Source organism: Leuresthes tenuis, unplaced genomic scaffold (assembly GCF_036924035.1).
Source record: "Leuresthes tenuis unplaced genomic scaffold, fLeuTen1.0.hap1 SCAF_9, whole genome shotgun sequence".
Classification (NCBI taxonomy): domain Eukaryota; kingdom Metazoa; phylum Chordata; class Actinopteri; order Atheriniformes; family Atherinopsidae; genus Leuresthes; species Leuresthes tenuis.
This window is the reverse complement of record NW_027325363.1, coordinates 3,538,771-3,556,163: the sequence shown is the minus strand read 5'-3', so window position 1 is coordinate 3,556,163 and position 17,393 is coordinate 3,538,771. Positions and strand designations below refer to the sequence as shown.

Genomic DNA, 17,393 nt, shown 5'->3' with positions numbered 1-17,393 from the left:
ATCCTAACACTGAACAAGAAGGCCTACTTCTAATGGCTATCTTTAACCAAGCACTTGTAATGCTTAACCTTAGCCAAGATTTTTCATGTTTAACCTTAACCTGGTACTTTCAATGTGTAACCAAGTAGTACAGCAGTGGAGCAAGGAAGTTAACATTTTAAAATAGTAGTGGTGTCAAGGTTGGATCTGAACACAAGCACCACGACTGGGAATCTGTTCTCCGTCACTCCTCCAACCTGCAGTTGTTAAACAGCTTGATGTGTGATGGAAGATGACAGAAAAGGGTAAAAAAAAAAAAGAATAATAAAAGCTCTTTAGGAGGCTTCAGCATCAAAAGCAATCTTCCAAGATTCATTTTACACATCAGTGACCTCCTGACCCACTATGAACCTTCCAGACCCCTCAGGTCATCTGGATCCGGTTCTTTATCAGTTCCCAGAGTCAGAACCAGACCTGGAGAAGCTGCATTCAGCTTCTATGCTCCAAATGTCTGGAACAAACTCCCAGAAAGCCTCAGATCAGCTGAAACTCTCAGGATTTAAGTCCAGGCTGAAGAAACATCTATTTTCAGCTGCATTTGAATAAAGCTCCAAATAAGCTTGAGTTTCAAAACAGAATCATATTTTAACTACTGATTTTATCTGTCATATGTATCATTTTATAAAATTTTTCTTCAATCTTATCTTTATTGTTCTGATTTTATCTATTGTTCTTATTTCTTTCTTTTGTTTACACTTTAAGTCATGCTTTTATTTCTGTTTTAATGTCTCTGTAAAGCACTTTGAATCACCTTCTCGTTGAGTTGTGCTGTACAAATAAACTTGCCTTGCCTATAGATAAAATACAACTAATTCCAGGACATGACTAAATGTTCAGATCAGTGCATTGATCAAGGGTTTCAGTCACAGTAAGGCTGGTTTTCAAAGTGGATCGGCTTATTTCTCACAGACTCTCTCATGGCATATTGTTACATCTACATGCTGCATATATTCCTGTGGTTGATAGGTCTGGTAACAGAATGGAGAGGTTGAATAAATGAAACTGCACAGATGGTTTAAAGCTCAGTTATATGTTGTGTCGACCCTCCAATTTCCAGTATTAGTCACTTTAACTGTATCCAGATTTTATTTTATCTGGTTATCCGCAGACTTGCACTTTCCCTAAAACACTTGACATCAAGATAACGTGTGCTTATTTGGAAGTGGTTACTCCCTGATTCTGAGCTCTCCTGGTACAGATCGCTACAAATTGGGCCAATCCACACAGGGAGTGCTCTGTCAATGCATAAAGGTGATCAGCACGAGGATAGAGTGCAAAAGTGGCTCCCCCTGCCTGTAAAATGATGCATTAACTGTGTTATGAACATATGCAAATACTGTTTGTCCCTATCATGTTTCTGATTTCCCTCCATACCAAAACAGTTCATGCTTAAAACAATAATTCCAAAAGTAATTTCAGGTTTTTGCATCCTAACATGAATATTTTAATAAAAGCAAATCTTGATTTTGGGTGTATAGATGAAATGTTGCATCAAGCTGGAAGTTTAAAAAAGCCGTATTCTCTTAACTGAATGAAAAGCCTAAAGCTGATGAAGACCAAGTTGTAAAAAATAAGGAGCCTTAACTTTGCACTGAAGATAAAGCTGACGTCAAGCGTCCGTCTTTGTTTGTGCTGCAGAGATGCTCAGCCTGACCACTGACCCAAGGCGACCTCTGGATACCTTTTAATGACAAAGAGCCAGCTTGTTGAGAAACCTCACCACAAAAGGACGATTTAGGAGATATTCCCTCCTGTTGAGGTATACTTTGATCAGTTTAGTCTAAAACTTGAAAAGGAAGGTGGGGACTCTGCTAAAGATGGGCAGAAATGTGATGAAATATTTGGTACTGCATGTATCTTCTGCCCCTATTCTACTCTTTTTTCAGTGAAACTTTTACTAAATTATTTTAAAAAGTAATAAAACATCTTTTATTTACTTGTTCTTCTGAGTTTCCCAAAAACAATCGGATACCAAGGGGGTATTTACTGAAGGGATTAGTGACACATAACCTACCATTAAGTCTCAGGTACGTATTTAAGGCTCAACGTTTGCCATGATGTGTCCTGTAGGAGTATCATCTCTGCTTTTTTATTCTTTCTATGCATTTAACATATAACAACATTTGAGGGCTGATTTTTGTCCATTGTTTTCTTCTTTTTTTTTTTACCTCTGTGGGGATCATGTGGCTGACCAACTAAAAACAAGGCCTGGCATTGTTGCTCGTTTTTTCCTCCTTGAGGATCTCATTCACCGGATGATTCAGCATTTTTCTTTGAGGTAGTCATACGTCGCAGAGGCACACATACACACTATTTGTCAAATCTGAAAGACTTTAAAGGTACACGAACCACTGAGAACATAAACGAACCTCATATAATGTGAGCATTTTATCTCTATAAATCATTTGTATAAATGTGGTTCAGAACTTAAGATAACACTGTTCTCTAGACTCCCCAGTAATTATACTTTTAATGTCAGACTACAGGTTCAGGAACAAAACATTGTCAACAAGAAAACTGATTGACATGGTTTTGTTGTGTCATTGTCCTTCCAGTTGGATGGCGTTTGATGCTAAACATACATGCAGCCCCATATTCAAAGGTAGTTTGAAGATAAACACGATGCTGCCTTACGCTGACTCCACCTTCAGTCGTCTATGCTGTGTAAAAAAAGGTAGAATCAGTTCTCCCTCACTCTTTCTCTCTCAGTAAGAGTCTTACGCAGGTCTTTAAGCCGCAGAGATCCGATATCGCCTTCATCTCAGGAGGGTTGTGCCTACGGACACATCTATCACACAGACCTGTCCTACAGAGCCCAGGGAGAGAGTTTTGTTCGGATCCGTCCTCATCCCCAGCTGCAACCATGTACTCTGCAGGCTTGGAGATCCTTGGGCTCATACTGGCTGTGGCTGGCTGGCTCGGGGTGATGGTGGCCTGCGGCCTGCCCATGTGGAGGGTGGCTGCCTTCATCGGCCAGAACATTGTCATCTCCCAGGTAATCTGGGAAGGCTTGTGGATGAACTGTTCGGTGCAGAGCACAGGCCAGATGCACTGCAAGGTGCATGACTCTATGCTTGGGCTGCCCGTAGATCTGCAGGCAGCTCGCGCCTTGGTCATCGTCTCCATGGTGCTGTGCATTGTAGGCATCGGTCTGTCAGTGGCCGGTGCCAAGTGCACCAACTGTAGCCGGGATGTGAGCAGTAAACCTCGCCTTGTGGTGGCTGCTGGGGTCACCTTCATTGTGGCTGGACTGCTGCTGCTTGTGGCTGTGTCCTGGACAGCACACGCCATTGTCCTGGGCTTCTACGACCCACTGCTGGAGGAGACGGCGAAGCGGGAGTTTGGAAATGCTCTGTACTTTGGTTGGGCTGCCTCCTGCCTGCTTGTTCTAGGGGGAGCGCTGCTTTGTTGCTCCTGCCCATCCAGGTCAGCAGCAGCACCAAGCGGTGGTGGCTCTGCTCCCTCCAGGGTGGATTACACAGCAATCAAAACCATGTCAGTCAATGGATACACCAGAAGAGACTATGTATAAGCATGTGACATGACTGAAAGCATTAAAACGTTAGTGGACAGTAGATGGATGCTCGATGGTAGCTTTATTCTCAATTACAACTGGTAAATGTGTCACAATGTGGTTTCACCCGTGTTTTTTTTGTCACGTGTCTCGTTTATTTTCTTCATAAATGTGAATGCATTTTCCATTTTCTTTAAAGAAATGTAAAAAAATATGTTTAACTATCCAGGTCATTCCAGGCTAAATAGAATTTTTTCATAAGATTTTGAATAAACGAACAAAACCTTTTCAAAATACCGACTCATGATTGAGCATTTTCTTTGTGAAGATTCATTTGATAACTCCTCACACACCATGCCATTGGTGGAGCTTGGCAGCATCTGACCAGTAAGAGCAGTCCCTGCACATGCCAAAATAAGGTATTTTATTTCAGTGCAAATGGAGGAAAGAAACAATGAGTCACTTGTTTCTGAGGAGCACCTTATGCTTCCCGTCCATTGTAGCCTGTCCTCCATTTGTAAAGTGAAACTGAGTCAGAGATAAAAGTCCCCATCTGCAAGGGGGACGTAATTTGCACAGTCCAAACTGAGCCACAAAGAACCTATTGATAAGCAGGTCTGCAACTGTTTACTTCCCCTCTGAGGTGGGATACACTGCTACTGAAACTTACATTCAGAGTGACATGAAGAATTTCAAATATGACTGAAGAAACAAAAGCAGGTACAATAATAAAGGGCATTTCTTACAGAAATATGCTATTTAAAAAAAACCTGCAGCGGAACAGAGAGACTGCTGCATTTATAAATGTTAAAGGTCATGTCACTGACAGAATAAACACGTAGGTGAGAAGCTTAAACAGTGAGGTTAATGATCCAAATAACTGAAAACTCCCTTCGAGCAACCACAGACCAACATGTGACTTTGCATTTGCAGGCATGTGTTAATGTGAAAGTACAGCTGCTTTATCAGAACAGATAACAAACTTATCTCTACAAAGCTTTAACTTCCATTTGAAAAGAGCTGCAGCCACGAGGGCAAATTAATCTACTTCTGAAACATTTACGTTTAGAGAGGCCGAGTAAAATATGAGCAGCATCTGTTCGTAGCAGAGAGGGAATCAAATCAACTGTTTTAGCTTCTGTGGTGTCTCCATAAAGGCAAGAGTTCCTTTCTTAACCACACAGAAAGCGCTTTGAAGAAAGGTAAATTTAGGCTTTTCCACAAGCTGCCAAGTCCTAGCCTCATGTCTGTAATTCTGATGTGGGATCTAAGAGATTTAATTGAATTCAAGCGTGATGAAAGGTCCTGCTAAATCAATGTAGCATGTGCAAACTGAAGAGGGAAACTGATAAGACCCCCCCCCCCCAAACTATGTGCTCACAGACCATTGTATCAGCCACCAGCAAACTGGGTTTTTCTCTGTTTGCATGACTTAGTTCTTGGAGCCTTCTCGAAACATGTCTGGGAATGTCATGAGAGTTACCTGCGTTTTGTGCTGTTTGCATTGCAGTTTCCACATGTGGTCCCAGTTATGAACTTCCCAGGGAAACCAGTGAGAAAGATGAGTCAGCTGAACTGAAAGGGAAGTTGTTTTTAGCATTAAACGTGTTCATATAGTGGTCAGTGAATTACACTGACTGCATATTTATCTGAAGTCTGTAAAATGAAAATGCCATAATACCAGAGAATAATAAGATCACCCACCGTCAATAAGATGAGAGTTCCAGTAAATGGGGGGGGTGCAGACCTCCTGTTGAACCTGACAGATGATGGTTTGACCAAATTCTGTGGAAATTTAAGGAGGCTTTCCTTTGAAAGACACTCCTAACATGATAAGAGTGGTTTCTAAAGAACCCTCTTGGCTCGAACCATTTCCTGACCTGCTGCTGCAGTTTCAGTCAAGAATATCATGACCAACACATGTAGAACTTGCTTGTTTGTGAATAAGAAATGAATGAATACAATATTGTTTATAATTTGAGTGTGAATTGGAAATAATTATCACACATCTACAACGTGGCAGCAGCAGCAGCTCACGTTGTGTCTTCCACTTTCAGTCATTCATCCACAACTCTTTGCATTCTCTGTTATCCTTTAACCACTCCAAACCTCAGAGATGGAGGCCCTCTGTTTACTCTCCCTTCACCCAAACAGGTGGGAGAACTACCGAGGCTGTCGAAGTTGAATGATTAAGCTGGGGCTGTTTGCATGCCAAGGCTACGGTTTTTTTGGGGACTTCAAATGAGGTGGGACCAGGGACAGTTTGAACTCTTCACCAGCCAATAACCAAGCAACTCGCCCTTCTATCCCAAAGAAATCTGCTGCTTATTTGAGCAATCGGCCACACTCTGAATCCTCCTCTGACGAGTTCGGACAGAACCTGTGTGCTTCCACTCACACATACTTCAGACATGCCTTCACTGGGATTAGAGATACTTGGAGTGGCTCTGGCTGTCCTGGGATGGATCTCAGCAGTTGTTTCTTGTGCCTTGCCCATGTGGAGAGTGTCAGCTTTTATTGGCATGAACATTGTCACTGCCCAGATGACTTGGGAGGGAATCTGGATGAACTGCGTGGTCCAGAGCACAGGCCAGATGCAGTGTAAGATCCATGACTCCATGTTGGCTCTAAGTGCTGATCTTCAGGCCGCCCGTGCCCTCTCTATCATCTCCATTGTGGTGGGAATTGTGGGACTCCTGGTTGCCATTATGGGGGCAAAGTGCACTAACTGCGTGGATGAAGAGTCAGCGAAGGCTCGGGTGATGATAGCAGCTGGGGGGGCCTTCATCTTGGCTTCTGTCACCCAGATGATACCCGTGTCATGGTCTGCCCATACAATCATTGTGGAGTTCTACAATCCAGTGATACCTGAGGCCCAGAAGAGGGAGATCGGCGCAGCTCTCTACCTGGGCTGGGCTGCTGCGGCTTTTCTTCTCATTGGAGGCAGCATCCTCTGCTCCAGTTGCCCACGGGAACCTGAGAAAAGGTATGGGCCTCCATCAAAGATGATGTACTCCCAAACCAGGTCAATCGCCCCAAGTGGTTACGACAGGAGAGACTACGTCTGAGGTGACTCCTGCTCTTCTCTCACATATTTGTCATCATGGAAAAGACTAGTCACAGAGAAATGGGAAGGACGATGATTTTCTGAGGATTTTGAACCTCTCTGCATGTATCAAATTTGTATTCCTACATTTTTTTTAATCTTGTCACTGTTAGAAGCACTGAGAATAATATCCGTATTCAAGCATGTGTTACAGGTGCGCTTTGTGCCGTATACCTAATGAAATAAATGTAGAATCTGTGATCTCATTGGGGATGACGGGGCTTCTTTTTTAAGTAGAAGTGTGCTGTTGTGCGGCTGAAAAAAATGGAAGAATTTGGACTAGTGGTATCTATTTTGTCAGTCAATTTCTCTGGACTATTTCGGTGTTTTACATGTTGATTGTAATTAAAAACCTTGTTTTTCAAATAAGTTACTGTGATTTCTAATGTTTTGCTACTTTTCTTTTAATGTTGTCGATTCCATTATCATTTCAAGCTATAAAAAAGGTGTAGTTATTGTGTTTATCTATCTAAATCTATTCCAGCCTTCTAGGCAGCCTCATTAAAACCATTATTCTATTTCTAAAGTATGTATTCATGTCCAGGAGGATTGGCCATTTCACTGTACTTTATGTGAATTAATTCAGTCTTGATTTATCTGTTGAGATATTAAAATATTATTTATAAAAAGAACAGACAACTGGCAACAAATAATGAAATTATTTACACCATTACTATTGCAAAAAAACTGGAGCACAATTATTAACAGTTTAATTTGAAAGTGGTTTTAAAGAGCAGTGTTTACATGTGGGACTTTGAGCAGATGCACGAGTCAAGTAAAGATATCTGGACCAGTTAAAATAGGAGGTGATTTATTCTGGCAAATTCACCTTTATGGCTTTAATGTAAAGTATTACTGTTAGAAATTCACAGCCAACCTTGTTATACTGATGAGTCGAGTAACTGTTGCCAGTAATATGTAGCTTATTGTTAGCTTTGATGTTAGCTTTGATGTTACAACCTCATTTGTAAGTCGCTTTGGATAAAAGCGTCTGCTAAATGCATAAACTTAAATATAACGGGCAGAAACACGGCATCAAATATACATTCTGCGTCTGTATAATTATAATTTTTTTATTGGTCTTAGCTAAATAACAGAAGTTGAATGGATTGAATGGACATCTAGAAACTAATATATTTGTACTTCAGAGATAGTTACAGATACAGAAATAATGCATTCTGAGATCCTTAATTAATTCCATGTTGGCAATTTAATGGAACTTTTTTGGCATTCAAGACTAAATTGAAATTGTGGCGGGTTTGTGGCAGTTTATTTAAGGCTTTCCGGATGATATAAATGATTTAATATACAGTGTTAGCCCAAAAACACTGATGGAGATAACAATTTTCCACAGAGGATGTGAAATTATCAATTTATTTTCTAAGTAGGACAGGATCCATTATGGATCCTTGTGGAACCCCAATTTTTCGGTGTAAAAATACAAAATACATTTCCCAGCATTACACACTGCTAGCAATTGTGGTCCTAAAACCATTTATTGAAGTTAAATTCCAATCTCTGGGAGCATCAAATTCTTTAGTTAGGTCAACACAGAGGGTAGTACAATATTTTCTTTGTTCAGCAGCACAGCAAGCGAACCAAAGTAGCCATCAGCACTACGGCTGAAGATGTTTGGAACTGCAGAGCACTGCCCTTAGCCTCGGAAAGGGGAGGTCAGACAGCCCAAATGTTCTACGAAAGCTGACCTGACACATAAGATTTATGGGCGGCGTGCAAGTCAAAAGAGCAGAACCCAAGTTCATTATACCAGCAGCAGTGAAAACATGAATCGGTCATTAAATGTAACAGATACTGAAGATATGTCTTTATTCATTTATTTTTACCAAGTGATTCAGTCTAGAAATATACCAGTCAGCCCTGGCTTTGTCTCTTTGTTTCAAAAACTATAGTAAACACATTAAAAAAGGTGCCAGGAGCCAAGAAAAAAACATTTTATTGACCTTATATACTCAGACTTGTAGTCTGTCACAGCACCAATTCACCTGTTGGTTTATGATAAGATACGCTGTCAGCTTCTCCAAACATCTATCCGAAACGGTCTTCCAAACAATGCGTCCATTTCATTTCATTCAGACTGCAGACTGGGGGGTTGGGTTGTCAACACTGGGTTACAATATGCAGGGGGTTGGCAGCATTCCTCTGGAGACCTTCCAGCACAGAAATTCAATGACATTCTGCAGAGCGACAGAGTCAATAAGACTCTCCAAAAACATCACTATTGTCAAGTGAGAGTCTCCTAGGTTAAACTCTGAGGAACTATTAAACTTTGACTTTAGTCGAAGGGGTCTGTGCTCTTGTAAAGTTGTAGAGTCCCCTCATCCTCAGCTCTTTGTAACCTCTTTTCAAAGCTTTTGGAGGCTCTTTACTCTGAGGCACAGTACCTTTGGAAATACAAGATTTTTACGGAAGCAATTAAACTTTAGGAGGCTGTTACTGAGGAACCAAGGGGAGGTATTCTTCATTTATTAGACCTTTAAAAAGCACATCCAAAGGAGAGCCTGGTCTAATTAAGAAGATGTGACCGACAATCTGCAAAGTAGCGCTAAAAATCTAAATTTCACCAATTATATGTTGTACATTTTTCTCATTAACAATGGATGGAAATGTGTCATTAGCTCAATTTTTTTTTTTCCTGCACGACATTTGTACATTAATTTAGAAACAGTAATTTTTAATTTCACAGTAAGCCTGTATCCACCTTAGAAATGGTTCTTCTGCTGTAAAAACACATGCTTGTCTGCCCTTTCAGCTGTAAAAGGCCTCTTTGTGGCCAGGCCCATTGTGAGGCTGGCCATGTAAGTCGATAGCAGAAAGTCTTGAGTGTCCACGTCCTTCCTCCCCTTTTGGTGATGTCAGCTTCATCAAGGACTCCTCCCAGCCACCTGACCAGCCTTATAAAAAGGATGCTAGTCAAGTGGAGGCAACAGATCATCACACTGAATCAAAGCCTGAAATTAACTTAATAACTAGCTGGGTCTCTTTCCAGGTCCTGTCTGTTATCTCCTGCTCAGCTGTGACATACATTCAGCGGCAGAGGAGGAAGACCTTTCAGTATGTCTATAGGTCTGGAGTTGATAGGTATTTCCCTGTGCATTTTGGGATGGATTATTGCCATTGTGGCATGTGCCCTCCCTATGTGGAGGGTGACGGCTTTCATCGGCAGCAACATTGTGACGGCTCAGATCATCTGGGAGGGCCTGTGGATGACATGCGTGGTCCAGAGCACAGGACAGATGCAGTGTAAGGTCTACGACTCCATGCTCGCCCTATCCCAAGATCTCCAAGCTGCCCGGGCTCTCACCGTCATCTCCATCCTGTTAGCCATCCTTGCCGTCCTTGTTGCCATAGCGGGGGCGAAGTGCACCAACTGCATCGACGATGAGGCATCCAAGGCAAAGGTGATGATCATTTCTGGAGTGTTCTTCATTATATCCGGCGTCATGCAGCTCATTCCCGTCTCCTGGTCTGCTAATACCATCATCAGGGACTTCTACAACCCGTTACTCACCGATGCTCAGCGGAGGGAGCTGGGGGCTGCGTTGTATATTGGCTGGGCAGCAGCTGCACTTCTGCTTCTTGGTGGCGGGCTGCTCTGCTGTTCCTGTCCGCCACGAGAGACCAGAATGGCGTACACTTCCCGAATGGCTTACTCTGCCCCACGGTCTGCAGGTGGCCCGGGGTTAGAGAGGAAAGACTACGTATGAATGAAGCCCAACGAAGGAAAGACATTACTGAATCTCAAAGTTGCTCTGCACCAAGATGTCAGTGTGTTGAAGAAAAGAGCGCAAGGAAAGAAGAAAGAGTTTGGTTTTGCCTGTAATATTGAATAACTTTGAAGTAGGTTCTTTGTCTTTCAGACAGTGAAGACATACAAGGGACGCGTGTGACTTTCTTAGTGCTCTGTTTTTTTTTAGATCAACATGTTAAACATTATTCTCATTGTTGAATCTCAAGCCTTTTATACAGTTTTAGCTTCTTAATGTTTACAGCTGAATATGTTTTTTAAAACCCATCATTGTCACTTTCATAATAAGGCGCTATGGTGTAAAAAGTGGAAGAATTTGCTGTTAGAGATATGGTAGAACGATAACTGAACTGAACTCTGTTTCATCGTGATAAAAGTCTTTAAGTGCTTCACAGTTTGCATTGAGGAAGCATGAAACCACCTGGGTTCATTTACAGCTGGATTTATGTTAATGTATTGCATGAGGCTCGCTCATATGGATTTTATAAATGTTTTGTTAATAAAAATCAGTTTTTTAAGATACACAATGTCTTGTCGTGTTTGTATGAGCTGCAGCGTCTCCACAAAGTTTTGTAAGAGCATACTTCCTCCTCCATGAGTCAGTGAACCACTAACCACAATAATGATGTGTGTCTACCTACGTAGGTCCGTAAGATTACCCTCGACATTCAATCCCAAGGGCTGTGTTACATCCAACTGGCAACTTAACCGCACACGCTCTCAACAATTAGCCACAAGATCAGTTAACAGGCAGAGGTGAGAAGTGTGAGCACAGAGGAAAGGAGTCATTCCAGACAGCTTTTTTATCATACTCCTTTGACTTTGTATGACCATAAACTCCTTCTACTGGGGTCTGAACATTAAGTGCTGCTGCATCAGCCTTCCACGTTACATTTGTGACCCTTATCAAACATCTAAGTGCAGAAAAATAGCCCGATTATCTAATCTCAAGAACATCTTAAAAAAACCCTTCTGCAGAACTGACTCACGCCATTCAGCCAGTTTGCAAAAACACACGCAGACACACCTGATAAGGGCAGAGACATGAAAAATTAATGAACATTTCACAGTAAATATGGGAGAGGTTACATATATCAAGTTTCTTGACAACTGTTGCCTCTTATTTCCATATCAGTGTTGCCTGCAACAAAGCACAGGGAGGTCTGACATCTGCTCATGATAAAAGTAACTAAAGCTCAGAGCTCATTTGAATAAAAAATTCATATTTGAGAGCTTTACAGTGGAGGGACCCTAATTCCAAAAAAGTTTGTATGCTATGCAAGATGTGAACATAAACAGAATGCAATGATTTTTATCTTAAAACAAGTGATTTATTTCTAAAAAACTGTGTTTTTGGTCACAATAGTAGATAGAAATCATCAAATGTGTGTAAAATGTGAGACATTTCTCACATTTCATGAAAAATGTTAGTTCATCTTGAATTTGATTCGATTGATTTGAATTTGATGGCAGCAACACATCTCAAAACGTTGGGACAGCGGCGATAAAAGGCCGGAAAAGTAAGTGGTAATAAAAAGAAACAGCTGGAGGAACACGTTTGGATCCATTATGGTTTGGTTTAAAAAGACGAAGAAGTTCAACAACCTGTAAAAAACTGTCTAATTTCCAAAGTTTTTGATACAAAATTGGGAAGTCTTTGTATATTCCACCATCTACAGAGAATCTGGAGACATGTCTGTGACCTTCAGGCCCTTTAATGCAGCTCTGCATTAAAAACACACCTGATTCTGTCCTGGAATCAGTGCCTGGGCTCAGGAACACTTCCAGGAAACATGGTCTGTGAACACAGCTCAGCGTAACATCCACAGATGCAGGTTAAAGCTCCATCATGCAGAGAAGAAGCCACATGTGAACATGATCCAGAAACACTGCCGTCTTCTCTGGACCAAAGCTCATTTAAAATTAACTGAGGCAAAGCAGGTGTGGTCAGACAAATCAAAAGCTGAAATGAATGGATGCTGCTTCTGCCAGACCAAAGAGGAGAGAGGAACCATACAGCTTGTTATCAGGTCATAAGCCTGCATCTCTGATGCTGTGTGTGTTGGAGGGGGGCGTTAGTGCCAATGGAACTAGCAGCTTGCACATCTGGAAAGGCTCCATCAGGGCTGAAAGGTATATAGAGATTTTAGAGCAACGTATGCCCCCATCTTCAGGGAAAGCCTTGCATATTCCATTGAGAAAATGCTAAACCACACCCTGCTTCTACTCCAACAACAAGGCTTCATGGATAAAAGCGTCTGCCAAATGCATAAACATAAAACTTCCTCTCCCAAAGGTCCAGCAGCTGGTCTCCTCAGTTCCCAGATGTTTACAGACGAGGAGGGGATGCTACACGGGGGGAAACATGGACCTGTCCAGGTGCAGATACAATAAATACCAGGTAATACCCTGCTTCCTGCCCAGTGACAGCTGGGATAGGCTGCAGCCACAACCGTGACCCTAAACTGGATTAAGCTGGTACAGAAACTAGATGGATACATTTTCTATGCTCTATTGAGAATTTAAAAGATGGTTTGGGAGATTTCCAAATCATTGCGTTCGGTTTCTATTTACATTTTACACAGATTATTAGGACAAAGTAAGATGTTTATCTAATCTTCAGGTAATATGGTTGGGTTTTACGTTCTAAAAGTGTAAAGAGTGTCATGATAAATGCTTAATTCTAACAAGAACAAGGTGGACCAAATCAACTGATCTAAGCCTTTTTAATAGAGGGGAAATATTGCCTTATAATGTCCACCAATGAGCTGCTTCTCTTGTTGGGGCCTTCAGGCTTCAGCCACCCAAAGATCACCAAACTGCATCTCTTTCAGGTACAATCTTATCTTAAATATTCAAAGTGTGAATGAGCAAAATGTAATTTTTTGACAGGTTTACATTAATCCAAACGGTTATGAACTAAAGCTGCAGAAAGACTGACCCAGTTAACCAGAAAGTTCCTGAGGCTGCAATGAAACTGTATCTCATCAAATACCTAAACCTGGATGATAGGGAAAAGGGAAGAAAGGACATTCTGTGAGTGTCTCTTCTCATGCACCGCTGGTTCTGGCCAAACTCTTCTCACGTGACCGATACTGGGGAATGTGAAGGGCAGGGAGGTTGCCTGGCACCTGAAGTTAGACAAGGAAAACTACCCCCACCCCTTAATAACACAGACTCACTGTGTCCACTCAGCTGGAGCAGAAAGTCATTGAAGTTCCTGCCTGCGACACCAAGAAACCTCAATCTACAGCAGATTATTAGGAGCATTTAACTTGTTTTTATTACTTATGTTAGTTTCATGGTGTTTTCAAGGCAGTAAAGTTCAGTATTTATTGTATAGATACATCTGTTTTGTTTAAGAACATCATCTAAGTACAATTAATATGATTCTTCTCAAATAACATTGAAATAAACAAACTAATCTAAAACTCAAAAACAGACATTTTAGCTACAGTACCTGCAGAGAAAGGCTGCATTTGTCCACATCTCCAAAGGGAAGCAGTATCACAGCCCAGGGTTAATACTGGTGGAATGGAAATTTATCCCAAGGCTGCAACTGCATAAGCAGTAAATGTGTAACCCTTAACCATTTATTTTCCACGCCTCCTCTCTGGGTCTCTTTCAGTTTCTGTATGTTTTCACTGCCAGTCCAGAGAGAAATGAAGAGACACAGTTTCATACATCACAGGTTCCCTGGTAAAGATTATTTTAAGGGCAGGTGCGTCTCTTCTCCACTCTATTGGTCCCCTGCAGCACAAAAACTAGCAGCTCTTGGGAAGTGGGAACGATGTGAATGTTACTGTCCGGATATTCCATTGATTGAAAAAGTCTGTTCAGATGTGGCAGAAGTGTGGAACATGTGGTCAAAGCTGTCCATGAATTAAAAAGCAACAATCTTGTGGCTTATCAGATCTCTGGTCTAATTTGTTTCCCCACCTCCTTAATGTTGTCAACGAGGATATTTTAAAGAGTATTGGCCTTTCCTCCTACTGATTTTTAACTAAAGACTGAGTAATGAATTAATTCTAAACTTCCAAACATGCCTTTGCTTGTGTCTGAGAACAGGTTGGCCAGTTTAAGAAGTTTTTAATCTGAACAACCCATCATCAGCAATGTTAGCTGGGTTGGAAAAAATGTGTTTCCATGATGCTTCTAAAGCACAAATATAAGACACGGTGCAAAGTTCAAATGATTGTGGAAAAAAAACAGTGAAAACAAAGCCGAAGATAAGCAAAAACTGGCAAAAACACCTGAGTAATGACGCTACTTTACCTGTCCATGTTCCAGCTGGAAGTCTCACAAGCAAACACTGTCGAAATGTGTTCTGGAGGTTAGACTGTCAGTGTGATTGATTTAATGAGACAAACAGTGGCAGAAATACTAATGAACAGTTTATAACTGGGGGAGCCATGTTGGATTTTGTGGTCAGAGCTTTCCAACTTGGATATTCTGACCTCTGTGTTCGACTTGACTGAAACATAGTCATAAATCAGCATATATTTGAAAAAAAGCACGATGTTTCAATCTTATGCAGCTGAAGGGACAACGTTAAGACGTCTAAAGCCGGTAAAAGGCAATCCCTGGCGAAGCCAGCAGCCAATCTTGCCAGTTTGATCATTTATCATTGTCAACAACAGGCAAGCGATTGAAGATGCAAAAACATTTACTCTTTTGAGCAAGTTACCAAGTTGCACAACCCAGCACTGCATCAGTTACTGCCTCAGTTGGACATCATACAGTCAGGCTGGAAAGTGGCTGATGCTTGCGACCCACTGGAATGGCTACAACTGTGGATGTTTCCTGAAGAAAAGCCTGTGAAAAGCCTCAAATAAACCGAGGTAAACTATAGTTACAACCAATCTGACATGGTTAGAATCAATTAATGTATTTTCATGACTGTCTGGCTTCCACAACTATGTGTCAACATACTATTCTAAGGATATATGTGACCTGTTACCAGTGTCTGATTGTACTGATTTGGGGCTTCTGGATAAAAAAAAAAACGAAATAATTCCTATTCATTTCAAAGATTTGCCATAAAAGTCTGCATAAGGACACAAAAAATAAAAAACAAGCTAGTTTAATCAACCTGAATCGGCTTTTCTCAGTCTGCTAGCTGCAGTGAAAAAGTCTATGATGGTCAGCCTAGTTCCCGGCACCAGCTGATTTGGAAACTATGCACATTATGTTAATAACTTGTCAAACACAGGCAGCCTTGCCCTCAAACATACCCTTTTTTTATCATGTATTTTACTCTTGATGGGGCCGTAGTAAACAGAAATAAACAACTGGGACAGTAAACTTGTTGGTAACGTTGACTTTTTACAGAGGAAGCAAATGAAGAGAGACATGAAGAACCTGAATATTCTAAGAAAATGTCCATTTCTCTACCTTTGCTAAGCATGCAGGAGTCCTAAAGTCTGCAGCACATTCAAAGCTTTTTCATGGGATTCAGGCCCAGCTTGACGCATTTGAACATAAAACTAGTCGATCATTGTTGATTGTCTTTGAGACTCTGGGATTAGAATGTTTTTGTAGCTCAACAGTTCTTTTATTTAATGTTGTGTGTTGGGTTAGAATAATTTCCTTTATATGGCTGTTGGCAACACGCTGTGTTTGGAGGCAGGAGGGATGTGCTTGTGTTCAGCATTTTGTCATGAAAAGTTTAAAATCTAAGACGTGTTTTGACAGTTTGTTCTGAGTTTCCATGAGAGCATTTCTTGTACTCTCAGCTGTGATGTCATGCCACATGACTGGATAAAATCAGTTTAATTTGTACACACTTAAACAAGTCTCAGTTACTGAGGAACTGATCTAAATTAAATGTAAATTAGCTTACATTTTACATCTATAACGGTTTTACTGCACAGTAAAAAAAAAAAAGAAGGTATTTTCTTGTTGTTAAAGTTGATTAATTAGTTTCTGAAGATACTCAAAAATCTTTCCTTACAGTGATTAAAGAAAATTAAATGAATACAGAAAGATAAATAGTGTGAGCCAAAGGAATCTCGTCCGTTTTACTGCAGCTCACTGGCCAGGTAGAAACCGGCTGATGTTTCCTCCCTTGCATTCCAGTGTCTTTCATTTGAGGAAAGATAAAAACGCTCACTCCCGTCAGTATTTGGCACCATTAAACAAGTTATCACCAGTTTGGAGTGGCAGAGGGGAATATTAAGGCAAGCAGTGGAAAGTAGCTCCACTGCCGGACATTTGGAAACAGGTGAAAGGGAAAAGTGAGGAACCTTCTGCCCAGAAGGAGCTGAGGAAGGCCGTTAAAAGAGAATCCATCAATAAAATCAATAAAACACAAACAGAAACGTGCATCAGTCAAACATCCATCCATCCATCCATTTTCTATACCCGCTTAATCCGTCGGTCGGGTCGCGGGGGGAGAGGCGGGGTGCACCTTGGACAGGTCGCCAGTCATAAGTAAGTAAGTAAAAAAAATCCCTCTTAGTAAAATGCCTCATTTTGAGGCGCAGTTATTGTTTCGATGGAAGAAAGAATCAAAGAAAAGTATTTGACGCCCTCTGGTGGTCAAACTGAACATTGGCAAAAACATTTTTCAGGGTTTCTTTAGCGTAAGAAAAGGAAATATTCCACTTTGATGCACACATACACAATGAATTGGATAATGTAGTGGTATGATTGCCACCTTCTGTGTGGGAGACCTGGGTTCAAATCCCCTGTAAACCTGTAAGTTGCTTTGGATAAAAGTATCTGTCAAATGCATAAACATAACAGGAAGCAGATATGGAAAGAAAGAAAGCCAGGAACAGGTTTCTGGACATGAAGTCTTGCTTAGATCAGTCCAAATTGCCTCAGATCCTTGAAATGACCTTCCAAACCCTGATTTTCTCACATTTCAATACAATTTAACCACAGAGTAACTGAACTGTGGCCAAACTGGCAACCTCTGCTGCTGAATCACATCGCTGTGCAGCAGCTTGCTCAGTGGAAGCTTT

The 17,393-nt window shown here is 41.2% G+C and overlaps 2 protein-coding genes across 2 annotated transcripts; both read left to right on the top strand.

Moving 5' to 3' along the window:
* Window positions 1–2,204: 2,204 nt before the first annotated feature.
* LOC140313929 (claudin-4) lies at window positions 2,205–3,649 on the top strand. The gene is made up of 2 exons (XM_072391917.1): window positions 2,205–2,317; window positions 2,749–3,649. The coding sequence occupies exons 1-2, from the start codon at window positions 2,295–2,297 to the stop codon at window positions 3,569–3,571; spliced, it is 846 nt and encodes a 281-aa protein (XP_072248018.1). The 5' UTR covers window positions 2,205–2,294; the 3' UTR covers window positions 3,572–3,649.
* A 2,158-nt stretch (window positions 3,650–5,807) lies between these two features.
* On the top strand, window positions 5,808–10,925 carry LOC140313928 (claudin-3-like). The gene is made up of 2 exons (XM_072391916.1): window positions 5,808–6,445; window positions 9,720–10,925. The coding sequence occupies exons 1-2, from the start codon at window positions 5,965–5,967 to the stop codon at window positions 10,382–10,384; spliced, it is 1,146 nt and encodes a 381-aa protein (XP_072248017.1). The 5' UTR covers window positions 5,808–5,964; the 3' UTR covers window positions 10,385–10,925.
* The last annotated feature ends 6,468 nt before the right edge of the window (window positions 10,926–17,393 follow it).